At 48.7% G+C, this 26,647-nt stretch overlaps 1 protein-coding gene across 1 annotated transcript; it reads left to right on the forward strand.

Moving 5' to 3' along the window:
- Positions 1 to 1,522: 1,522 nt before the first annotated feature.
- LOC121833553 (uncharacterized protein K02A2.6-like) lies at positions 1,523 to 26,537 on the forward strand. Its single transcript, XM_042286957.1, has 3 exons — positions 1,523 to 1,795; positions 17,206 to 18,569; positions 26,528 to 26,537. Exons 1-3 carry the CDS (start codon positions 1,523 to 1,525, stop codon positions 26,535 to 26,537), a joined length of 1,647 nt encoding a protein of 548 aa, XP_042142891.1.
- The last annotated feature ends 110 nt before the right edge of the window (positions 26,538 to 26,647 follow it).

A 26,647-nucleotide genomic window follows, 5' to 3' on the forward strand; every position in this document is an offset into this window, starting at 1 on the left:
CTCTACGTGGACGACATCACCATGTGGACCATAGGGAGTGACAAAGCGCCTCTTCCCAAGAAGACGATTCGTTCGCTATGTCGAGTGTCCAACGAGCACTAGACTTAGCGACTTTCTGATAGAAGTCGGCCTGCGGCCGTCACCCAGGAGCACCATGTACATAACCCTTGGGAAGGAATGAGAGAAAGTCGATGCGAGCCTGCGCTTCGACGGAGAGAAAATCGACAAGGTTGCCGAGCACTCCATCCTAGGGTGAGCGTTCACTAGCGCGACGACCCGACCGGCTGGATCGAGCGGATGCGGGACACCTGGAAGAGTGGGGCTCTCACCTGTCTGACGCCTAGCAACGAGGGCTGGGGGTCTCGGAGAGGTTTTTGCGAGGACCGTGGTCCAGGCCACCCTGGTATACAAGATCCCGTACGGCCTGAGTTTCTATAGAATCAACGCCGCTCTGCGGGCCAAATTGGAAACACTGATGAACGACGCGCGACGCTGCATCTCGGATCTGTCAAGGCGTACACGTCTGAACCTATTGCACGAAGCCGTCCTGATACTTTCCCTGGCAGAGATCGAAAGGAACCAGGAGAAGATGTACGGTGCCAAGCTGCCGCACACCCGACACGGCAGGTCCCTGGAGGAACGCATGCCCCCGAGGAGATCTTTGCGCGCGCAGACAGCAATCTGAATAAAAGGGTATAGCCATCACACCCCTTGTTACATATGTCAACACCCTAACGCATCAGTTCAACTTACAGCGCACTGACTTCGAACTGAATGCTCCAACTTTTGTGAGAAGGTCGGCTGGACGTACGGTGTACAGTCGTCCGGCTGGAGCTGGCAGTACCGATTGGTACTGCCAGCTCCAGCTAGCGGCGCTTCCACGAGTCACTGCGAGAATAAGCGCCTGTGCAGAAAGGGCGGATGCGCTGTTGCGATAGCGTGTATCACCCCCGTTCTGGAATCTTAAAACCGCCCGCGGCCTGTCTGTTTTGTTTGATTGATAGTTGGAAGCGCTGGTTGGTGATAAGCAATCGGCCACGGACTGCGCTTTTTAAACGACAAATCCTGCTGTGTAGCTTGCGCGTGTCGGCATAGTCAATAGTGACTCTCGATGGTACAAAACAAATCTGTTTGACGAGGAACTAGGAATCGGGGGCGTTATGATTGGGTCTTGAAGTTGGTATCAGTGAAGACGTTTTATCTATACTTCGTTTCACCATAAATTCAGACACAGCCAATGCTACGAGCTAATCGGACCAATCAGACAGCGTCCAAAGCGCGCCATCATGCTTGTTCGTCACGTTTTGTGCGGGTTCTATGATTCCTGAACCAATCGCACACAGAAAAAGACCCAGTGATCGGCGTTTTGGCGTTGCTTGATTGGTCCGATTAGCTCGTAGCGCCGGCTGACACGTAGTATGATGAAATAGGTATTGTTATCGTTTCAAAATGCGGGCGTGTTTGAATTGCACAAAACGGGGCGCCTACGGGAAATTTATTCATTATGAAAGCTGATGTTGAGATGTCACGCGTACCCGAAGACGAGCGTCGCCGCATTATAGACCTGTGCCTTAAGGAGTATAGCCAAAGAGCCATCGTCGATTTGGTGCAGCGCCCATTGAAAACCGTTAATCGCATAATACAAGCATACAAGAACGAAGGCCACATTGCGGACGCGCCACACAATCGACGTCCACGTGTCACAACAGCCGACCAGGATCAGACGATTGTGGCGGCCGTGGCAGTCGACCCGTTTCTGTCGGCCCGAGATGTCCGCAATGCCTGCAACCTTCAGGTGAGCACATCGACAATTTACAGAAGGTTTTCGGAGGCTGGGTTCAAAAGCCGGATAGCTGCCCAAAAGCCTCGGCTCAGCAAAGACAACAAGAGGCAGCGGTTGGCATTCGCCAGAGACCACAGCTCTTGGACCATTGCAGACTGGAGGAGCGTTCTTTTTTCTGACGAGTCCAGATTTACGGCTCGTTGGGATCAAAAGCGACGCGTATGGCGGCCGGACTGCTGCAGATATGACCCCGAGTTCCTGCAGGAAGTGGCAGCAAATGGTCGGTCGGTTGTGAACGTCTGTGGAGCTGTCTCCTACCAAGGACTTGGACCACTGCACAGAATTGAAGGAAGGCTGACCTCTGAGAACTACTGCAACATCTTGGACGACGTCGTGCTTCCTTATATGTTCTCGGTGGCCCATTTCCTGACGAGGATTTTTTTTATCCAGCAAGACCTCTCCCCAGTCCACACCGCCGGCAAAGTGCGGACGCTCCTGGAGGAGCGTTACGTCAGGCAGCTGTCTTGGCCTCCAAAAGGTGTTGATATGAACATTATCGAGCACATCTGGGGTACAAACATATCGAGGGGCTTTGATCTGGGGGCATATGGAGCGGAACCTGGCGAAGCAATCCCTCCACAGTGCACGCGCCGACGACCTCTAGAATGCCGTGGAAGCCGAGTGGAACAGACTGAGTCGACGCACCGATATCGTCGAAGCGCTTTTTCAGTCTCTGCCTTCGAGAATAGCGTGCGTCCTCAGGGCGCAAGACAATCTAGGAAGTTAAGTGCTAGATGTCTTAAAACTGGGTCATTGTTAACAAAAATCAATATGGTTGTTTGTTTTCCTTTTTTTGAAAAAAGCTCTTTCAAAAGAAATAAACATATTCCTTTAAGATGTTGCCGTTCTTGAAAGACCGATCAAAACAATTCGTGAGTTCACAAAAAAAAAAAATCAGTTCCGTGTTAACGAAAAGATAGCGCACGAAGCGAGATTCGAAAAACGGAGCGCGCGTGGAAGGTCGCATCTACACCCCCCTGACCGCGCAATGTTTATAAATATATAAATCAGCACTCACTGCCTTATCCAAACTGACATGCAAAAGGGGTTGGCGTGCGTTCTCGTAACAGCCCATCCGTCCTTTCTGCGCAGGCGCTTATTCTCGCAGTGACTCGTGAAAGAGCCGCTAGCTGGAGCTGGCAGTACCAATCGGTCGACGGCGGCGTGTTCACGCTCATATTAAGGACGACTGTACGTCCAACTGAAATTATGGAGTATCGTCCAACTGAAGTTTTGGAGCTATATTCTTACACCCCTGTGACAAGGGGTGAAAGAATATAGCTTTTTTTTTTTATTGTAAACGATGTCACCGATTCCGGATCCCATCCCACCATAGCAAAAAACAACGGTCACCCCGGCCACGCCAATCCCAAAAAAGATGAACTCGACGACCGACCCCGGCATAAAGAGCAAGTTGGCCAGGCGACATGAACAGGGTGGTGGTGGTGACAACAAGCTTCAAGAATGGAGTGGCGCCCAAGGTGGCGTGGCATTACGGGAACAAAACCAAGAGAAAGACGCTGCAGAAATGCGGATCTGCGAAGGAAGCTGAAGTCAGAGCCGTACTTGAGGCATCAAGGACATGACCGCATCGTCGAGCGAAGAATTTCGAGAACTATGCGTCTTCGCGGACTCCCAGACCATCGTGAAGTTGCAAGTCAGGGCACACGCCGCAGTCGGAGAGATTTTCCGGCTGGCATATGAACGAGAACGACGCGACTCAAACCCACTTTCCGTCAGCGTGGAGCGGATTTCGGGTCACGCGGGCATCGACGGTATGAGAGGGCGCACCGGGCGGTGGTCGAAGAGATTAATCGCATCGACCTTCGACGCCAGGACCCAGCCGCCACCCCCTCTGTGAAACCGCAACCGTCCGCCTTCAACCCGTACGACCCCGAGGGCACCGTCATAAACATCAAGTTGACGTTCAGGAAAACCATCAAGACTACGCTGGAACCGATTGCAGGCTCTAATGCAAGCTACCAAACACAGGACAATAAAGAAAGCACAAGCTAAACGCAGTCTCCAAATGCCAACAAAAGACCAAATGGATAGCCCCTAAAACGGCCGCCTCTATGTGCCGTATTTCCTTTTTTTTTTTCATTATGTTTTAATGGCTTGTTATCCCTGGAGCTAACAATGCAGTCTTGGGTAAGTTACTTTTAAAAAGTAATTTGTTACAGTTACAGTTACTTTCAGAAAAAAGTATCGATGTTACCGTTACAGCTACCGCAACAAAAGAGTAACTCGTTACAGTTACTTTTAAAAAGTTGTTAGTTACTTTTCTATTACACAAAAAAATGAGATAAAACTAGAAAATGCCCCTCCACCAAGTTTTATCGCATAAAACTAGAAAGTACGCTATTTACTTCATATTGTAACTTAGCAGAAGTTGTTTCTCGAAATTAGTGTTTGAAAATTTCTACGCCAGAGTAATAGTGCAAATCAAAATACGAAACATGCGTAGTGCGGAGTACTCGCGCTAATCAAAATACGAAACATGCGCAGTGCCCTCTGAATAATTCACCTGATTGATTCACCCGCTTAAAAAGCGTTTTCACAGAAAAAAGAGAAACCCCAACATAGATAGTGCTTCAAGACACTAAGATGTAAGTGTTCAGTTACAAAGTACAAGCACGTGTGTAAAGATAACTATTTTTTTGTCTCATGACATCTACACGTGGCTATTTATATTCGGGTCGTGACTCGGGAGAAAGGACGTATTCACAAGTTTGTGCAAGGCCAGCTTGACACTCAAAATGTCGGAATAGACAATTTGAAAAGTGCAAGGAATATCTAAAATGTACTCGTTCAGTGATATATTATTCATAAAACTCTAGAAAGTAACGACAAAAGTAACGTCGTTACTTTCATCGTTACCTCAGAAAAAGTAATAGAACTACAGTTACAAGTTACATTTTAAAAAAGTAACTCGTTACAGTTACAAGTTACCAAAAAGGTAACGAAATTACAGTAACGCGTTACTAGTAACGCGTTACTACCCAAGACTGTAACAAAGTACCGGTGCCGCCATCCGGATTTTACATATTTTGGCTGAAGCTAGGATGGTTCCGTCAGCGGTGGAAGACTGTGAGACCAACGCTTGGTAAGGTAACAATGAACCATTTCCAGGAATCGCCGGTTCTCGAGGTTCTGTACCTTGGCCGCTCCAAGGGTTCAAGGTTCAGTATGAAAATGCGCGAGCACGTTTTCAAGTGAGCGCGAACACTCCCTCGGCCAAGGAAGCTAGATTCTGCAGATTTTATAGAGCTGCAGTGACTTAGATTGAGCTCACCACAAGCCCCTTGTGTGCCTATTGTGGCTTACATTTGGCTCCAAAACGCGTTCAAAAGCGTTTCTTTTATATCCTTCCGAATGCTCACGTTCTTTCATTCTCAAAACCCTTCCCAGTTTTCTGCCAGGTGAAGCCATGGATTTAAAGGAGTTTCGTGGATACTCTTTTGTGTTAGGTGTGCTTTTCTCTTGACCTTTCTAACACATTTTTTGACAGTTTGAAGGTACAGGCACTCCTCGCCCTTCACTGGGGAGTGTCACGTTGCACGACGAAAGATAAAAAGAAGAGAAGCGCGAGCATGGAAGAACGGCAGGCGGTCACTCTGCGCAAAGATTTGACCTCGTCATCGCTCCGGGGCAAGTGCACCAGCGGCTGGCCACGCTCCAGCACCGCTGGGACACTTCATCCTGCCGCCTAGATTGCCACCGGTGCCATTGCCGTATGGACTGCTTGTCCGAAGGGACAAAGAAGCGGACAAGTGTCGGGAGGTAAAAAGATCATCCAAAGAAGCGGCGCCTAGATTTCGGCGCCGACCCGAAGAGAGGCGCAGCTTCGGGATGGTGCCCCGAAGACCCTAAAAAGAACCCGGCGATGGCCCGGGGAAGGCTTGGCGACCACCAACGAATAAGAAAGGAGACATAGACATTGACTCGACGCTGGCGTGGGACTCTCCGGAGCGACCCGAGCAACCACAAGGGTGGCGATGAACGTACCAGGCGACGACCGAATGTGTTGATGTAACTTAGTGTCCAACTAAAGTCTCAGGAAATCAAGGCAGCGGCCAAAGAAACCTGACGGAAGGAAAAGACACGAAATGCCCGACGGATTCCGCGGTGACACTGACCTAACCGACCTAGGCTACACCATCAACAGCAAAGACCGAGAATCAGATCGCCACGTGCAAACGAACATCTGAGACTTGATAACTTTTTTACATTTGTGCATTAGTTTATTACTGCTCTTCTTGCTTCACGTTATGTAATATACCTTTATCTCTTTCATCATCGTGCACTGTTTTCTTCTTATCCAACGGTTGGACCCTGAACCGTGACAGGGAGACAAAATACTCGCGCTTGGTTGTTGATCAGCGACAAAGGTTGCTTCCTTTTCTTTGTCTTTTTTTATAATAGTCGATGTTTTTTTCTTGAGCGAGCAAGTTTGTCGTACGCTCGCGTACTGATAATCCAGTCTGGCTGCCTGATCAACTTCTAGTTCGGCTGTTAAGAACATTCAATGATATATCTGTCAAGTTCGCCGCATTGCGTCAAATCATATTACGAACTTTTTGTGGAATGCTTCATGAGCCGAGCCTGCCAACACACTGAAGCACGCCAGTTGCTATGCTTACAATACGTGAGTCCCCCTTGTTCCTAAAATCTGTACCCATTATGCTGCATTTCCTGAATTAATTCAAAGCAAACTTAGATTTCTATTTCGATTCAGCTAAGTCGCTTCTTGAAGGTCATAAAGTTCACAGCAGAATATGATTTTCAGCCAAGTAATAACAAGTAAAAAATCCACTTTCTGACTTTTTTATTTTGATATTAACAACTAGCAACCTACTTTCCGAGTACCTTCAAATGTAATTCAATTACTTTTGTGAAGTATTTGTGCTCGACTCAAGATAGTTCATAGTAAAAGTAACTTAAATACTACTTTAAATAGATTTTCCAATTTGTAATTAGTATCTTATATTAAATACTTTTCTTATTTTCTATGAAGAATTACGAGTGTGACCACGACTAATGGCACGTTTAAATGAAACAGCTCTCATATTTTGCTTTATTTACCTGACGCAGTCGAAAGCGCAAATTGATATGATGAGGGTGAAACCGCGTTCGGGACGTCTAGCGGAATGGGGAAGAGCGAAATATACCGAAAGAGAAAAGAAGAAGGGGTAGGGAAAGGGCAATGAGGGCAACAGAGGAAGTCGGTCTGTTCGATTGATCCCTGGAGCGGGACTGGCGATCACGTGACAGGTAAAATGGCGAGAAGGGACGGGTACTGGGGAGAGGGAGGGCGCGGCATGCGTCATCCGGACCTGCCTTCCATCTGGGCGGCTTCCCGAAACGAGAAGGGTCTCGGGATGGCCCGGGGGAGGTGATGACGCCATCGCAGTCTTTTCTGGGGGAGTGGGCTCGTTATTTCAGGTAGGAACGTGGTAGTCTTATCGGGAGAGAAGCGTTCTGCGTTCCACGAATAAATGTGCCATGAAGCGATTTTTGTATAGTTTTTTTAGGGACATAATATATAGTCGAGGATCCCGGTCTGCGGTGTCACGTGCCATTGGGAAGTAACGTCGCACTGCGACGTCACGCGAAGCGTGTCCCAGGCCCGTTGAATGTATACTTTGTTTCAGCTAGCGTAAGTCCAGGCGCAGCCGATGCTACAAGCGCGAGCTCCTGGCTTTCAGCGTCCCTGCTAAGCACGTGCGGTCGTGCAGGACAAGCCCTGTTCAGTGCCACATGCTCGCGCTTGCAGCATCGGCTGCGTCTCGACTTACGCTGAGGCGAAGTATAATGTAGATAAGTGAGCGTGTTGGTTATTAATTTACGATAAGGAAAGAGGAACATTTAAGACAAACAGACAGTCTTAAATGTTCCTTTTTTCCTTATCGTAAACGAAGTATAGCCGATGCCGCTCCGCACTAAAACTAGAGTGTAAATTGCAGCGTCATATAATGTCGTCTGCACTCCTTCTCCGCTAAATTTGACGGGGAAATTCGTGAAGGCTAAGGTAACAAATACATTGCAGACCATAGCGCCTCGTAACTTGTTCACAGATCTGCGCATGAGTGTGATCCAGAGCGCCGTCGCCGCTTGTGGTTGCTTACATCGGGAGCAAAGTTCCTACTCTGGCTCAAAATAGTGCATGTGTTTTCCACGCGCCGCTATTTGACGAGATCGATCACGTAAGGAGCAAACAATACTGCGCCGTGCAGGAAAGCCGCTTCGCCGACGTTGACGCGCCCCGGTGTATGTTTCTCTGCTTTGGCCTGCTCGTCCTTTCTAGTTTTCCATACGCGCGCGACGCCGCTATTCGTCAAGTTCAGTCACGTGACCGGCCACCATCGACGGAGCACGGCTCTTACAAGCGTGAGGAGTGACTTTCCCGCATAACTTAGAATTACAAGATGGCTGAACGCGCAACCCTGGCTCCCCGTAGGGAGCCTATATAGGAACTCTAGACGGGAGAACACACTAGCGCCATCTGTCCGGCACCCCTGCAAGGCTTAGGATCTGTGTATATTTACTAATTTGTTTACGCTTTATGATTTCAGAGTGAACCTGAAATATTTCGAGCAATATTATAACTTACGGGCAATCATTTATTGTAGACACCGCGTGGATTTTAAATCGCAGACACTGTCGAAATCTCCGGTCTAGTAATACGCGGTCGGAGGTGTTTAACGGGCTAATCGATAGATGCCGCTAGTGTGCCGCTCTGTTCTCTTGTCGTTAGCGGTTACACTCCGTTCACCCTTAGGACTAGAAGCTTCGCCTTCAGTGCGAGTTCGCTGGCTTCCGCAGTGCTTTGGCTGCGAATGTCTGTACGTTCACACTTCGTTATCAAGGGCAGAAAGCTCGCGCTGAAGGCGGAGATTTAAGCCTCAGCTTAAGGCTGAACGGAGCATAGTAGCGGCAAACACGCAGTCGATTGCACTCAAACGCAAATGTGTAAACCAGCCTTTACCGTGATTTTAAATTCACGGAGAGTAAAGTAGCATACCCTCTGCAGACCATAACGGCTCGTGACCGAAACGAAGAATAGCACCTGAGGTGCCGCGAACTTTTGTTGAACCTGAGGCTCGACTGGTACGGCGAACTTTTGACCTTTTAGACAAGTTCGACGAAGTTCGACTTATAAACAGTGTTGGCCGACTTTTTGAAAACGATAATCAGTGTTTACAGAATTTAAACACGATAATATGTCCTTTCAAATTATTCCGTTAGTTTATTATTTTTAACAACGAAACGATATACACCCAACAAATATTGCCCTTTTCGTCCGCGCAGATTACGTTATCTGATGCAAAAGTAGATCTGTCTTTTTTTATTATTATTTAAATGAAAGAAAATGGTTCCGCTATATCATACAAAAAAAAGCCTTTTTTTAAATTTAAATGAAAGAAAATGGGGAACGTTTTTTCCCATTTTAGGTAGAAAGCCTTTTTTTTAAATTTAAATGAAAGAAAATGGGGAACGTTTTTTCCCATTTTTGGTAGAAAGCCTTTTTTTTAAATTTAAATAAAAGAAAATGGGGAACATTTTTTCCCATTTTTGGTACCTTGCGCCATTCAGTTCCATGTATTCGAGAGATGGGACGATCCCCATTTTCCCATGGGAAATTTAAGAAAATTACGTAACTTTCTTAAAAAGATAACGGTCACTTCTCAAACTTTGGCCTCTGGTTCGAATCGCTAGCGTATACTAGGGACCATCGTTGGACAATGTGTAGTTTCGGCCACACTGTTTATGCGGAAGACCTTGTGCAGCAAGGAATCATCGTAATATCTGTGGTTCGAATGCCGCGTGCTAAGTTTCCTCTTCTGAACACATTGCTATGCGGCATTCGAAGCACGGATCTCGCGCTGGATCGAGGCCAAATTTGCATTTCGCATGATGTATAACCAGTGCGACCCCGGATTTACGGTAAAATATAGCCCTGTAATTTTTTTTCTTTTTTTTTTTGCGGGGGGGGGGGGGGGGACACCATGCACGTATGTATGCTTCGAAAAAAATCTGCATACATCATTGTCTGTGTAACCTATGTGCCAGGACGGTAAAATAACGAGGAGACACGCCTCATACTGTCTTTTGTATGATGTATTAACAGTGCGATGACGGCGGCTTAAAGAGCGTGGAACTCCGACCCCATCATCGGACGGGAAGCTCCGAGCGCACACTGTGTGTCTTCGCACTCGAGCGGTCGCCACCGGCATCGATGTTCTCGGAGCCCTAGTCCTGCCCTGCGCGGTGCTCGAGTTTCCAACCCCTACTTGGAGAGCAAACACTGAACTACCCGCAGTGTGTGCCGTCGTCAGCGTGGGGAGGCGTCCCCTTTGCCTCGAATAAAGGCCGCACGCTGTTAAGCGGACGCACTAGCACCGCCACGTCAGCACTTCGCTGCTCCCCCCCCCCCCCCCCCCCCCTCCGTGTAATATAAGACTAGGTTTAGCTTTGACAAGTGCCTCACGAGGTTCGATAGGGTTAGCGAGCGTCATGAGGTCTAATACGTGAGTCAGGGACCTTTACAAAGCGAACTTGCACTGCGCGGCACTGTGAGCGTGAACACGACCTCGGTTCTTTTTCGCATTTTACTTAGAAAGTGTATTAGCTGGCATCAAAATTTACCACTTAAGTTAGTAACCCAGCGGAGTACTTTTTTACTGCTATTGACACTGTCAGCGCGTCAGTTACCCGAGCCGCCACCAGTCGGCGCGCTCCCCAGGGCGCCATTGCCGCTCTGTATTTTGGCTTGCAACTGCACTCCGGTTAACTCCCTTGACGGTTATTGTGTGACGATTAAGCTACCGCAGAGGGACGAGTAAACGCCGTCTAACGAGCGAGACGTGCTCTGTCTAGTGGGTTGCAAAAAATTTGGAGGCGACATTGAGGTCTCGAACCACGCTATGTGCGCTAAACATGCCCCGCTGAAGCACGTGGACTGTCCGTGCTTGGTGCCAATTCCAATGCACCGATTCATACTGACTACCCCGAGCAGAGCATCTTTAAGAAACCGCTTTTCCTCGAGCCGTGCTCGTGAATTAGCGACTGCTCGCTCAAGCGAGAGCTTCTACCCAGCGCGTACGTTGTCTGCTGTAACTCATTCTGATACTCCCAACATCGAACACTATATTTTGTTCTGATGAGTGACGAGGCGCAGCATCAATAACCGCATGCGAGCGACTCGCGAGCGACGAACAAAGTTTACGAGGAATCTACTACAACCGGGCGATGCGTCGAGCAGCAACAAGCAAGCCACCCCAGCGACGGCCCAGCCCGTCGCAGATCGCCAAGTTTTTCGCTTGCCAAGGCGCCTACGTAATTAAAGAGACCAGATACGGCAAGAAACGAGACAGCGACTAATAAACTACGGACATGCAGCGATGGATAAGACTGAGAGCGATAGCCTTGACGTATCAACTCGGTATTTGCAGAAGTCGCACTGGGTTTCAATTACCTTTATTTCCGTCAAAAGCGTGAGAAATGTAATGAACTTACATGGTCTTTGAAGTCTAGGCCATAATCTGGTGTCGTCGACCCATTCCCAGTCCGATTCCGTCGTATGTATCCGACGGTGGCTGGAGAAGCGTATAGTACACAGCGCAATACGTAGTGCAGCAGCGCGAAAGTAGAAGCCAGCAATGGCGGAAGTGTCACGTCATGTCAGGATGACGGAGCCCAGGCGAAGTTGCTTCAAAGCGTCTATAGTAGGCGAAAGCCTTACTTGTCACATTACGAGAAAAGGCGTCGGCGTTGTGCCCGAAAGATGGTCATAAAAATACGTCATCAAGCAGGCGCCGCTCAAGGTCAGAGTAGACGGGCCTCAGAAATAAAGCACACAAACAAGCTCAACAGCGCAGATGTTGCGTTACGGAAGGCGGCGGGGGCACTCAATGTCAAAGCGGACGCGCCTCAGAAATAAAACACAACGAAAAGCACAGCAACGCAGATGCTTCGTCACGTGAAGTCGGCGGGGTTCGCCGCGCCTGCGCAGTGGGGAAGCGTGATGTCACCGCTGGAGCGCCGTGTGAAAAAAGAAGACGTGGCGCGCTGCTTGTAGGAACGTGCTGCGTGTAGGAATGGCGTTCGCATTCCTACACGTAACCAGTCTGAAGTGTTTGTGTCGATTTTTTTTTTTATGGCAGACCTTCATTACAAAGGTAAAAACATAAGAAATAAAATGCTACGATGGCTTGTTCGCGCTAACAATGCCGCAGAGCGTACCTTAGGCTCCCTGCGGAATAAGCATGTTTCTGTTCCTATGTGCAAATATTTGTGTCGACATTTCGCCTTAATGGACCCTTTTTCAAAAAGCCGTCAAGCAACATTGGCGGCATCCGTTTCTTTGACACGAAGCGTGGATCGGAATCTGAGTCCTTGCCGAAAGCACCACTCGTTCCCGATCCGAGCCGAGAAGAGTCGAATGCCGAGGCAGCCCTCGTGTCCAATACGCGCTCATAGTGCGTTTCCAAACAATGGCAAGCTCGGATAATTGGCGCAGCACTTACTATACTCCGTTTCACCTGATGCTGTACCGCAGCGAATGCTAGAAGCGCGAGCTCATAGCGTTGGCAGCTGCCCTTGGTGCACGAGAGCTTGTGCCGCCGAGATGTGCCCTACAGCAGGGAGCTCGCGCTTGTATCCTTTCCTGCAGTACAACACAAGGTGAAACAGAGTATAGACGCTTTCAGGCAGCTGTGCATGGGCGCCGTCATAACCGACCTTCAGTTTTTTATTCCTCTTATTCCGTTCGCTTCACTTCATCATTGCTACAGCACGACAGGTAATTGCCACGATGGGTGCTACTGTGTCCTTTTCCCCGGCATAAGCTTTTGAAGAGGGTGGTCAACGCCCGCTTCAGTGGCTCGGCATTTCGGTAAGACGAGAGAAGGTCGGCTATGGCGGCTCAATCTGGTGCGTGTTTAAAGCGTCTGTAAATGGCGCTTACTTTTGCAAGGGGACTCTTCTATTACTTTTGACAAATATGAATTGAACTCCATTTAAAGGGGTACGGAAGCGAAATTTCAGCGCCTATTTCTTTATGTAGACGTGGTCTCCTTTATGACATCAGCTCACAAACACCACAGTCCTTTTGTTCGTAAACGCAATAAAAAGAATTTCAGAACGAACAAAACGATTTCCCAATACCCCCTTGGGGTTGGGGAGCCGAGATTCATTGGAATGTTTCACGTCATGCGCCCATCTGGAGCAGCGCCATGGCGCAGTGTGTCCGATGGAGTCGCGCGGGAACGATGGTGCTTGGCACACCTCTCAGCTCTAGTACACCATACCTGGGGTATTCCCACTTGGCGGGATTGTAACGCATTGACGTGAAGTCCCTTTATGAAATTCACGCTTCAAGGTACCGCCAACCATTGTTGTAGGAACGCGCAAGGCACCCATGAGCGGGTGCTCCACCGCCGTTTGCTTCCAAGGACCGCTCATTTCAGTGTTGTGTCGCCAGTGGCATTCAAGGGCCACTCGAGACACGGGCCTCGTGCACTGGCACATTTGATTCTACTTGCAAGACAAACTCAAATACAACCACATCGAAGGGCTTTACGTTGACGATAACGCTGGTTCCACCCAGTGACGATAATCGTAATTACGGTACCCTTGGCCCTGCATGGGCCCGGGTCTTTGCGAGCGTGATATCACGGGCAAATACCCCGAGACGCATCGCACCACCTCGATGGCTGATTCTGAAGCGCTCGCCGGAATCCGTCGGTTGGAACGAAAGCTATTGCAATCCGATGGAAAGACAAGCGCGTGATTATCATTTACGGATGTCATGAATAATATCTGACCCGTTTTTAAGCGTACCGGGGTGTTGTGTACTGAAGGTATGTGAGAGAGCGCGGCGCGCGAACATGGGCCAACAGACCTGCACTTTAAGAAAAAGTGAGCACCCCCCCTCGTCATCGTGCGTTTTGACGGCTGTAACTACCCCACAGGCTTACTTAACTACCCACTGGGCTCGAGCCATTGAGAGTTAGCACCCTGTTGGCAGGTGACAAGCATGGGGTAGTCACGTTTTATAAACTCTTGAATTGAACATTCAAGTGCATGCAGTCGTTCAATAGTAAAAGTCACTTCAAAAATCTCAAAAAGTACTTGAAACTTGTTTTCTTTGTGCGTTGGTTATCATTTATTCAAATTTGAACCGGTCGAAACAAGAGTGTGGCTCAGTTCGCCTAAACTGGCAGAAAACAAACAAGTACGAGCAACCTTGGTAGGCACCTGCTAAAACCCGAGGCAGATAAAAAGTATCGCGGTTGTTTTTTTTTGGTTCCGTCGCGGGTTTTACCATGTACAGCAGTAAACAGCTGGCAGCTGGCGTAGTGCTTGAGGAATTTAACCAAATCTCTAGAAAAGCACAGGAAGCTACGCACAGGCGTGAGTTGACTTGAATGTTCGCCGGACGAGATACTCTCGTCGTCTTTTATTGTGCGGTTCAGTAAAGAACGTGCTCTCAATAAAGGTGTGATCGGTCAGTTCTGCGTGCAGATCAGTTGCAACTGGCCTCCTCGGCTCCGCCGAACTTGCGCGCCTGTCGTACCCAATTTTTTTGCTTTCAAGTGCAGTGAAGTATGAAGCATTGAACACCACGACTGAGGCCGGACAGGACGAACGTACACAGATATCTGGGATCATGTCCGTGTATTTCACTATTTCTCTGTCTCGAGGTATATGATTCGCCTTCTCTGGTTCATTTGGCACATTTCATCGAGCATACTCGATAAAAAAATGCTTCAAACAAGGCCGGTTCAGACACTAGCGTTTGACAGCGTTGCGTCGAGAACCGAAAGCCACCCACCGGCACGTCTGCGCTTCGTATCAAGCGTGGAATCCAATTCAAGGAATCATCTTGGCACGCGATATAAGCAGCAGGGATGTCCTGATTTCTTGCTGCCGCAACGCAGTCAGACGCACGCAGTCAAACACTACTGTCTCAACCAGGATTTAGGTAATTTAGCATACGTATTTCGCGTTCGTTGCAGGTGAAGGCACGGGCCCGAAAGCAGAAATTCTGCACTGTCCTCTTGGCGCGAGCGCGAGCGCATAGAACGGATATTTAGCAAAAAGAAGGAAATTGAAATAACGCTTCGGGGAGGACCGGCGGACGGGCTTCACTAAAATCACCTGCGCGTGCTTAGTGTACTCAACGTGTACCCAACCGCCGCTAAAGTCAATCTGGATATGTAAAAAGAGAAAAGAAAATGCATCAGTGTGTTCAGAAAGTTGTGATTGCAGAAATTGGTTTCGATAATTAATACAATTAATTAAACAGTCTTCTGTATACTTGAAGTGTAGGCAAGCGAGAAATCGAAACTGTTCAAAATGTGACATGTAGCAACTATTCAAATTTATTTATAACCTGCAGTTCACTTTTGCAATGGCCCTACATTAGAGATACGAGCGCTTTCCTAAGGGCAGTAGAGCAAAAGAATATATACGGCTAAATCTTGCACAGTCTTTTCGGATTTATGCAAAATATGACAGTGGTCACCACCCTAATCGGTTACACAAAATACAGCAGTATAGCTGGTAGTGTCGAGTAGACGTGTGTATGGGAATGTAGAGCGTCAATAGGTGATGTTTTATCTTGAGCTGTTTCTGAATGCGCTGATATATAGAATGCTGTCATGTCTGTATGTCGCGTATGAGTGAAGTGTGGCGTGGGATATGTACATACGGCATTGTCTGGCGAGGCGCTCAAAGCAAAAACTGCTGGTTTCTTTTTTTCTTTAGATTGAGCGCTGTCCGTTAGGTGGCGCGTGTCGCCGCCCAATTCAAGGAGTCGCGCGTTTATGTGTCTACTTATTTGAGTGAAAAACATGGAGGCAATCCATAACTCCACGTAGCAGCCACAAAGGGTTCGGTCTGGTTCGGTTCTCGGCCTCTCGTCCAAATGGGATCAGTCCCATAGCCAGTTGAATGGGTGTTCCGTGCGGTGAATAGCGCCAAGTGCGTGCACAGACGCGGTGAGGATTACCAGGGACTTGAAAGTGGATAACGAATGCTAACAGGTGAGCAGGAGCGTTGAACGATCGGAACCGACGCCGCTTAAATCGGTGATGCTTCACCTCGCCGCTGTCAACCGAAAACGCCGGATCACTTGCGAAAAGCACAGCAAGCAGATGCTCTGTTCAATAAAGACATCATTCCATTTGTCGCTATTTTGTTTCCTTCTTTGAATGTTTTCTGGCCGCGAAGTAAATGCAGCCGGCCTCGCGAAAGCAATCGCAAACAAACCCCCTCGAACGCGCCCCCCCTTGACATCGTCGCCCCACTCGTATTAGGTGCGGTGCCGGTGCTTCGAGGCGCGTTTCGGAGTGCTTTGTGCGCACGGAAGGCAGCGAACGGGCGTACGCACTTGAGAATCGTATTTTAGCAAAAAGCAGTCCAGCTCGCTAGGCCTTACTCGTATTGCATGCTCCACTGTCGCTTGCCAACCGCCATGTTGCTTTTGGGGTGCTCACTGTGATTACCTGCTGATTGCGTGCCGTGTGAATGCCCATGAGGTTGTTAGTATAACGAAGGGGGGGGGGGGGGGTAGCAATATCTGTGACGGCTTCTGACTACCCCAAGTGTAGTACCCTACGACAACCCTTTTGTTGAGAGTGTGCGCGTGCTAACGCGAGCCACGGCCACTTCTACACGGAGCCTTCTGGAACAGAACCATGTCCTACTTATCGGAATTATGGTATATTCGGCTGGTCACTTTCGAGCACTCCAATCATCCGAGTCGTAGCTACCAGATCCCGGAGCGCCTCCGCATCGGAGCGAGAGAATCGGCGCGCCCAGCCGAACGCTCCTCAACTTTTCACAGCGGCAAGCCGAGCGGATAGAGGGTGGCGTGCGCCACTAGAGGACGGCGCGAGCCGCCCTCTAGCGGAACTTTCGCTCTTTGGATTCAAAGGGTTGAGCAGCATTCAGTGATCCATCCATCCATCCGTAAATCCTTGAAAAATGGCAACCGTCAACGCCAAGGAGGTTAGAAGGGTAGGAGAGGGCATGACGTCGGCCGCGTAGCCTCCACAAGCCATGCTCCCTTTGTATCATGCCGATATGGTACCGCATGCCAATCTTATCATTCTGCTTATGCTATGTCATCTATAGCACTGAGTCATGCCGCAGGTACCGCCCCCCTGTTTTCGGCTATATAAGCGATGCCAAATAAACCTTGGATGTTGTTGCGTTCACGAAGTCAGCAGTGTCGGACTGACTTTCTTGTCAGCTGAGAGCCAGCTGATACATGGTGTCAGAAGTGGCCCACGCGACCACACCAGAACCGTCAGCAGGAGGCAGTCATGGAACCACTCAAGCAGCCCGACCCTTTGCTCCTGTCGGAAAACGTTCAGAAGAACTGGATGCTCTTCAAACAGAAGTTCGAGCTGTACCTGCAAGCGACGGCGCCAGACAAACCAAGAACGGAAGCTACCAAGACGGCCACACTTTTGACTATCGCCGGTGATGACGCCCTAGAGATCTTCAATAACTTCGTCTTCGCTGAGGGTGAAAGCAAGGAGGATTACAAGACCCTTGTCGCAAAGTTCGAGGACTACTGCGCGGACCAGCAGAACGAGGTGTACGAAAGATACGTATTTCGGACAAGAACGCAAGACGAGGCGGAACCGGTGGAGCAGTTTATCCGCGTCCTCAGGAAACAAGCAAGGTACTGCAACTTCGGACAACTTTCAGATTCAATGATTCGCGATCAAATCGTCTTCGGCACTAACAACAAAAAGTTACGGGAGAAAATGCTTAGGGACAAGGATTTGACGCTCCAGAAAGCAGAACAAACCTGCAAAGCCGCAGAAGCCTCCGCTAAACAAAATGAAGCATGGTATGCCCACGAAGAAAAGGTGGACTCAACCACAAAAGGCTACCAGCGCCGCTCAGATGCTTCAAGAACCGAACAGTGCTTCAAGTGCAACAGGAGACACGAAAAGAGGAAATGCCCCGCTTTTGGGAAGACTTGCTACGCCTGTCAGGGACGCAAACACTTCGCAGCTTCTTGCAACAAACAAGTCAGCGAGGTGAAGCACGACGACGAGGGCTTCGACATCTTGGACCTGGGTGTTTGTGGCATCGAGAAGGAACGGGACTGGATTGTCAAGGCCCAGCTAGCGGAGCAAGTGGTCTCGCTGAAGGTAGACACCGGCTCCCAAGCCAACCTGTTGCCCCTGTCGGTGTACAAGAGACTGCACCCTAAGCCGTTTTTAAGACCAAGCCACGCGGTCTTGCGCTCGTACAGCGGCAATATCATCAAACACTGCGGCGTCACAACACAGGAGGTTACGATCAACCAGCATCACTGCCGCGTCGACTTTTTCATTGTTAAACGAAGTCAGGCCATTCTCGGGCTACAGGCAAGTGAGCTCCTGGGACTGGTGTCCCGAACGGTGAACTCTGTAAGCACGGGCAGCGCCGTTCCGGTGACCCAAGAATTCGCCCACCTGTTCCAAGGCACCGGCTGCGTAAAGCGACGGTACCGAATGGTACTACATGACGATGCCGTGCCAGTGGTTCAGCCTGCACGACGGGTGCCCTTGGCACTGCGAGAGCCCCTGCGGGAAGAACTGCAGCGCATGGAGAAGGCCACCATCATCCGGAAAGTGGATGAACCCACTGACTGGGTAAGCCCTCTTGTTATTGTGAAGAAAAAAGATGGCAGCCTTAGGCTATGCATGGACCCTAGAAATATTAACGCGTGCTTGAAGCGTGAACACTACCAGATGCCACAGCGCGAAGATATCGAGGCTGAGCTTCACGGGGCGAAGTTTTTTTCCCGGCTTGACGCTAACTCGGGGTTTCATCAGATTCCAATGGACGAAGCTACGTCAAGGATCTGTACGTTCGGCACTCCGTTCGGTCGCTACCGTTTTCTTAGGCTTCCGTTTGGAATCTCGTCAGCACCCGAGGTGCTGAAACACTGAGAAACACCGAGGTGCTGAAACACAGAAAACACTGAGCGAGATATTTGACCCATTACCAGGAGTAAGGGTTTACATAGACGATATTTTGGTGTGGGGAAGCTCTAAACACGAGCATGACGAGCGCCTCAAGGTCACTCTCCGTGAAGCGGAACGAGCGGGCTTGACGTTCAACTTGGCAAAGTGCAAGTTCGGCGTGCAGGAAATTTCCTTCCTGGGGGACGTGATAAGCGAGGTCGGAATCCGCCCAAATCATAGGTTGGTGAGTTGCCTGCGCGAGATGCCAGCACCAACCGATAAGCTCGGCGTACAGCGGATGTTGGGAGTGGTAAACTATTTTGGAAAATATTTACCTGCGCTCAGCGAGAAAACAAAGCTTCTACGAAGTTTAATACGTAAGGACACTGTCTTCGAATGGACAGAAAACCACGCACAAGAATGGACTGTGCTCTGCGAAGCACTCGGCAAAGAACCATTACTAGCGATTTTTGACCCCACAAAAGAAACAAAGATAACGTCAGACGCCTCAAAGGATGGCCTCGGATCGGCGATACTGCAGCGTCATGGTAGTAGCTGGCGTCCTATTGCCTATGCCTCCCGGGTAATGACAGAGGCGGAAAGTCGTTACTCACAGATTGAAAAAGAAGCCATGGGAATTACGTACGGCTGTGAAAAATTCCATCACTTCATCTATGGACGGCGCGTTTTCATAGAAACCGATCATAAACCTCTTATCGCTATTTCATCGAAGGACATAGGGGACATGCCACCAAGACTACAACGGTTTTTCCTTCGCCTGATGATTTACGATTACAAACTACAGTTTATTCCAGGCAAAGAATTGGTCCTGGCTGACATGCTCTCAAGGGCGGCGCCTGCTGCGTCAGGGGACACCGCTGGCTTTATCGACGTTCAGGTACATGCTGTCGGCATTCTGTCATCCTTAGTAAGTGAAGCAACAAAACTGCGTTTCGCTGAAGAAACCCGCAAGGATCCAGAGTTGCAAAAGGTTGTCGAAAACATATCCAGCAATAAAGCCGTCGAAGGGGAACTTAAACCGTTCGCTTCGGACCTTTCCGTAGTGGAAGGAATTTTGTTGAAAGGGTGCAAAGTTGTCGTTCCCAAGAAACTACGACCGGAAATGCTCGGACGGATTCACGAAGGCCATCTGGGCTTAAACAAGTGCAAGGCTAGGGCACGACGTCTAGTTTTCTGGCCAGGCCTAAATTCAGACATTGAGTCGCTTGGAAGAAAGTGTGCCGCATGTACAACTTATGCATACAAGCAACCAAGCGAACCACTTTTGCTTCGTCAAGTTCCAGATTATCCCTGGTACAGGGTCGGTGTAGATCTTTTTCATTACGCGGGAAGTGCGTACCTCGCAGTGTTTGATGCACACTCCAACTTTCCAGAAGTTGAAAAGCTCGGCGACACGTCTGCAAGCACGGTTATCGGCAAACTGTGTGCCATCTTCTCAAGATACGGAATTCCGGTGGAGGTTTGCACAGATAATGGACCCCAGTTTTCGTGCCGGGACTTTGCCGCGTTTGCCAACCGATATGATTTTAAGCACATCACCTCAAGCCCCGAGTTTCCTCGTTCCAACGGTCTCGCGGAGAAGGGCGTACAGATTATTAAGAGGCTCCTAAAGAAAACTGGAGATGCGCGTGAAGATTTCTGGTTGGGCTTACTCGGCTACCGTTCTTCCCCTCTAGAGGACGGCCGTGCGCCGGGAGAGCTGCTGCAAGGCAGACGCCTGCGTACGCGACTTCACGACTTCAGCTTACAGCCGGCATCCACCGTCAAGAAGCATCGCCAGCCAGAGACCGCGGGGCAACGACTCCAGCCGCTCTATAAAGGACAAGTCGTCCGAGTGAGGAGTAAGACCTGGTCTTCAAAGGCTAAGGTCACGGGTACAGCGGCGCCCAGATCGTACAACGTGGAGACGGAAAGTGGAACAACTCTACGGCGGAACCGTCAGCATCTTCTGGCAACACCGGAAACATTCAATCGCGACTCGTCAGCTGACAGCGATGCTAGTGACTTTGAAGACGCCGGAGCGGAAGTACAACTTCATCCAGGGGCTCAAGGAAGAGCCAACGAAACTCCTCGTGCGCAGACAACTCCTCAAACTGTTCAAGGAACACCAAACGCGGCTCCACCAGCGCCGAGAAGATCTACGCGAGCTACGGTTGCACCCAAGCGCTTGCAGTACGGGCAGCATTTCGAACAAATTATTTAGCATTGTTTCCCCTTGTCGTTTGTTAACCTATAGTTGTTTTATGTCTTTCTTACTAAACAAAGGGGGATGTATCATGCCGATATGGTACCATATGCCAATCTTATCATTCTGCTTATGCTATGTCATCTATAGCACTGAGTCATGCCGCAGGTACCGCCCCCCTGTTTTCGGCTATATAAGCGATGCCAAATAAACCTTGGATGTTGTTGCGTTCACGAAGTCAGCAGTGTCGGACTGACTTTCTTGTCAGCTGAGAGCCAGCTGATACACCCTTGACGCCTCGCCTCTTTCTTATTTTCCTCCTTACTCTGCTCACTTACCATGCCAACGTGGCCACATCAAGTGACCGTAGCTAGCCTCCGTCTTGCTGTGGTGTACTAGAATACACAACAGTCTAGCCTTCGATCTGATAAAACCTACCGGATGGAGCGCGCGCAAGCCTGCAAGGAGTCCTCCTACAATCAACCATCCATATCGCACATGACATGTCACGCGCACCAATCACCAGAGAGATCTGCGGTCACGCTGGGCACAAAATTGTTTAAACTTTTTATGACTAGGCTTCACCAATATTGCAACGTGCCCCCTCCTAGTACTTCTAACCTCCTTGGTCAACGCGAACGCTGATAAGGTCATCGCAATCCAGCCGTGCCAAGCGGAAGTTCCTGCGAAACTATCAAAAAAAGAAACATTACAGCTTGAAAACTCTCGTACTTTTGTACTTACCGCTTTGTCCGAGTAGGTTCGCACTATAAAAACATAGGCCTCGACCTTGGGCACCGTACAAGGAAACGTTGGTACAAGGCAACTTTGGTACAAGGCAACGTTAGGTACAAGGTGCGTCAAACAACTCGGCAAACTTCGCTTCGCAAACACGGTCCTCGTCGTCGTAGTTCGAGCTGCTGGTGTTGTCGCTGTCCGCTAGCTTCGCCAGCAGCACTGGCGGTGCCACCACTAACATTAAACGTCTTCGTTTCAACGACATTTCACCTCAATTCGGGGAGCGCAACACAACGGTGACGGCGTCGAGACTGACGGCTGTTTTTCGCAGCCCTCTTTTTGCGGAGTAGCTGCGTTCTCTCCGTCCGCTTCCAACACAAAAGCAAAATGGCGGAATGGCTGGAGTCACGTGACCGGCCGGCAGCCAGATCTCTCGCGCGCTCCCACTTCCAAGTCAGAGCGCCTCAAACCGCTCCGATTCGGAGGGCGGCGATAGTCGGAGCTTCGAGAGCGCTCCGAAAGAACCAGGCGAATATACTTGGAGCGCCTGGCATCGACCTGTCGAATGCACACCGGCTTTTCAGAGCGCTCCAAGAGGCCGAAAAACGACCAGCCGAAATATATCATTAGTAAAGCGGGCGCATCGCGCTTAGTCCATCAAGGTGTCCTGTCTCCCTTGGTACTTAACACTGGCGACGAGGTAAATATGCAGTATCGGCGGCTACAACGCTCAACCGTTCAAGGTATGTCTTTCAACGTACAGTTCAAAAAGTTTTCACCTAATGACCCTGCGTCTTGGCCACAGTATATCGAGCGCCTGGAATTCTTTTTCGTGGCGAACAACGTAACCACGGCAGAGAAGAAACGAGCCGTCCTGTGTAGCGTCTGTGGCTCTGCAACGTACGCCATCTTGCGCTCTTTGTGTTCGCCGAGCTCGCCAGCCGAAACGCCGTATAAGGAGATAACACGAAAGCTTCAGGAGCACTTCGTTCCTCAACTGTCGGTGACCTTCACACGTTTCCAGTGCGTCAGACGCGACCAACGTCCAGGCGAGCCTGTGGCGACCTTCGTGGCAGACCTCCGACGCTTGTCCGAGCACTGCGAATTCGGAGGAATACTCGACGACATGCTCAGAGACCGCGTCATTTGTGGCCTTCATGACGACGCGTTACAACGAAGTTTGCTCGTCGAGCCCACACTAACGCTGAATAAGACCTTCGACATGGCAAGAGCGGCCGAGGTGGCCAAGTCGCAAGCCACTGAAATTCGCGCCTCTGCGTCGACATCGGGGCTGCAGTGGATCCAGAAATGTATCGAGTGGAAGGTGACGCAGCGCCACGGTCGCTTCATCGAACCACCTCACCGTGTTGCGTTTGTGTTGCCGGTCGCCTGCCGCAACCGGCAACACAACAGCAACACGGAAGAGCACCGTTCAAGGGAACTTTTTCAGAATGCGTCTGACGTTGCAATGGTGCGCATGACCCCAAAACTTGCCGCTTTGCTGGAGCTGTCTGTCACTTTTGCAATAACAAGGGGCATATTACCGCAGCATGCCGCCAAAAGGCGAGAGCCGGACATCGACGGTCAGCTGTTGGCAATAACAAGTTGGACACGATGGGACCATTACCGAAGGATTATGATGTCTTCACCATCGAGCCGCCTGTGTTCTGCGATGTTTTGATCAATGGCCGTAGCCTGCGGATGGAAATCGACTCTGGATCGGCCTTCACCGTCATCAACTCGCGTGTTATGCGCCAGCCCCACATCTCCAAGAGCTGCCTCAGACCGTGCGCCTTCCGACTACGCTCCTATACGCAGCAGTGTCTTGAAGTTCTCTGAAGTGTAACAGCCGACGTGTCCTTCAAGGAGAAGAAAATGAAATTGGAACTTGTGGTTGTCAAAGGGTTTGGTGTGAGCCTGCTACGGCGCGACTGGTTCCGGTCCTTGGGCATCTCCTTGGAGGGGTTCCCTTATGTCGACAAATCGCCGCTTTAGGTGAAAGCGGCTGCGGTTCACAACGTGATTGACGAGTTTCCCGAGCTTTGTCAGCCAGGACTCGGAAGAAGCAGGCGACCCCCTGTTCGTGTGGATGTCGACCCTGCCGCGACTCCCAAATTTTTCAAAGCTCATCAGATTCCACTTCCGCTGCTGCCCAAAGTGGACGACGCCATCGACAAACTGGTCGAACAAGGAATTTTTGAACCAATACGGCTTTCCTCATGGGCGACCCCAGTCGTGCCTATTCTCAAAAAGAACGAGAACATTCGCTTGTGCGGTGATTACAAGTGCACAGCGAACCCAGTCATTCGATGGGAAACACACCCTTTACCAACTGCCGATCAACTGTTCGCCAAACTGGCTGGGTGTGAGAAGTTTTCACAGTTGGATCTAGAACAGGCCTATCACCAGAAGGTAGTGGATCAAGCTACAGCGGACTTCCAAACAGTCAACGCTCATCGGGGTCTCTTCAGAGTCACCCGTCTGCAGTTCGGCGTCGCTACGGCTGTGGCAATCGTCCAACGCTATATTTTATTTTATTTTATTTTATTTTTATTTACAGAGTACCTACATCGCCTCGAGGGCATTATTGTAGGATGGGCAGGAAATAACACACATACACGAAAAACACAGTGATCACTTGTCCGCACAGATTAGATATACAGTCGAGAAAAAAATACACTGTTGTCCAAGGTGCTCACTACATCATCAGGCAGCAAGTTCCACTCTCTAATTGTCTTTACAAAAAAAGAATGACAGAAGCTGTTTGTTTTATAGAAATATTCAAAAACTTTTCTAGAGTTATCACACCTAGCTGAAACATACGTTGGCCCCAAAAGATACCCATTCTTATTAATACCAGTATTATTATAATAAATGCGGTGGAAAAACTTCAATCTTAATTTTTGCCTTCGAATGCTCAAGGGCTCCCATCCTAGCATGGTTTTAACCTCTGTCATACTAGCGTATGGATCGTAGTTGTTACTAACAAATGGCGCTGCTTGATTTTGAAGTTTCTCTAGTCTGTCAATCAAATACTGCTGGTAGGGATCCCATAATACGCTCGCATAATCAAGCATTGACCTTACGTGCAAGAAGTAAAGAGTTTCTTTTACGTCTCGGGACGCGTGTTTGAAATTTCTACGGATAAAAAATAACATTTTACTGGCCTTATTAATTTGTCGTCAATATGTTTATTCCATTTGAGTGATTGGTGAAAATAAACGTCAAGATATTTACATTCAGAGACATTACCGATTGTCAGGTTTTTGATAGTATAACTTGTAAAAAATTTAGAGACGTTTCTAGCGAAATTAGCGAGGTTACATTTTCCAATATTTAGGCTCATGTTCCACTGGTTACACCAGTATGCTACCTTACCTAGATCGCCCTGTAGGATCTCGATGTCTCTCGTCGAATTTATTTCCCTCTAAATAAAGCAATCATCAGCAAAAAGTTTTATTGTCGACTGAATATTTTGTACAATGTCGTTAACGTAAATTAAAAACAGTAAAGGTCCAAGAACACCACCCTCGGGGACCCCTGAGGTCACGGAAACGACTGAGGATTTACTTCCATTTAAGACAACACATTTCTCACGGTCACTTAAGTAATTTCGTATACAACCTAGTACCTTACTATTAACATTTATAGAGGCTAGTTTTATCAGTAGAAGGTTGTGTGGTACTGTGTCGAAAGCTTTGCTGAAATCTAGAAAGGCTGCGTCTACTTGCGTATTTTCGTCATTTGCTTTTAATAGGCAATGCTGGAACTCTGCTAACTGCGTGTTGCATGAAAATCCACTCCGAAAGCCATGCTGGGATGGAGTAAAAAAGTTAAAGCTATCAAGGTATTTGAACAATGCGTTATATAAAATATGCTCAAAAAGCTTAGAGCAAACTGACGTTAGTGATATAGGCCTATAATTTTCTACAAGTTTCTTATCTCCGGATTTAAAAACAGGAATCACATTCGCCGTTTTCCAATCTATGGGGACCAACCCTGTCTCAAGTATTGTTTTAAATATAATAGACAAGTGCTGTGATACAATCTCGGAACACTTATTGAGAATAACAGGTGATATAAAATCAGGGCCAGTAGCCTTTGACTGATCTAGGCAGCGCCAAAGAGAGGCAATACCATGAACATCAATATCAATATCCGCCATCATGCCAGTAGAAAAACTATTCGGTGACTCCACCAGATACCCAGAGAGTCCCGGAGAAAATGCCGATTTAAAGTAAGAATTGAAGCATTCTGCCTTCTCCGCATTTTCCTTTAACGTTTGGCCGTCAACATTAAGAACTGGGATAGAAATATCGTCTTTCCTGCATGTCTTCACATATTTCCGGAATACCTTTGGGTTTCGTTTAAGATCGAAAATTACCCTGGTAAAAAAAGACTGCTTAGCTAACTTTATTGCTACTTTTAATTGGTTATTAATATATTTTAACACATGCAAATTAAGGACAGAGTTATCTTTACAACGTTTTTTGTAAGCCCGCCTTGCTTTCCCCAGTAGTTTCCGTATTTCGGCATTAAACCAAGGTCTTTGTTTACGCCTGTGCCGCAAAGATCTTGAAGGTACAAAAGCCTCAACTAATTCCAATATTTTATTGCGAAACAAAATCCAAATCTCCTCTGTTGTACAAGACTCAGATAAACATGAAAAAGTTAAAAAATATGTCTGTAAGGCAGTATTGATGGCGTCAAAATTACCCTTTTCATAGATGAGTACTCTGCGTGGCTCTTGTTTCTGTTCAGGTACGCCTGATACATTCAACTCGGTAACAACAACATCGTGATCACTTATTCCAGGATATACCTGGGCGCTAGAAACAATATTTGGGTCATTGCATAAGACGAGATCTAAAACTGCCGTCA

The sequence above is a fragment of the Ixodes scapularis genome, unplaced genomic scaffold, assembly GCF_016920785.2.
Source record: "Ixodes scapularis isolate PalLabHiFi unplaced genomic scaffold, ASM1692078v2 PGA_scaffold8__174_contigs__length_109621045, whole genome shotgun sequence".
NCBI classification, from domain to species: Eukaryota; Metazoa; Arthropoda; class Arachnida; order Ixodida; family Ixodidae; genus Ixodes; species Ixodes scapularis.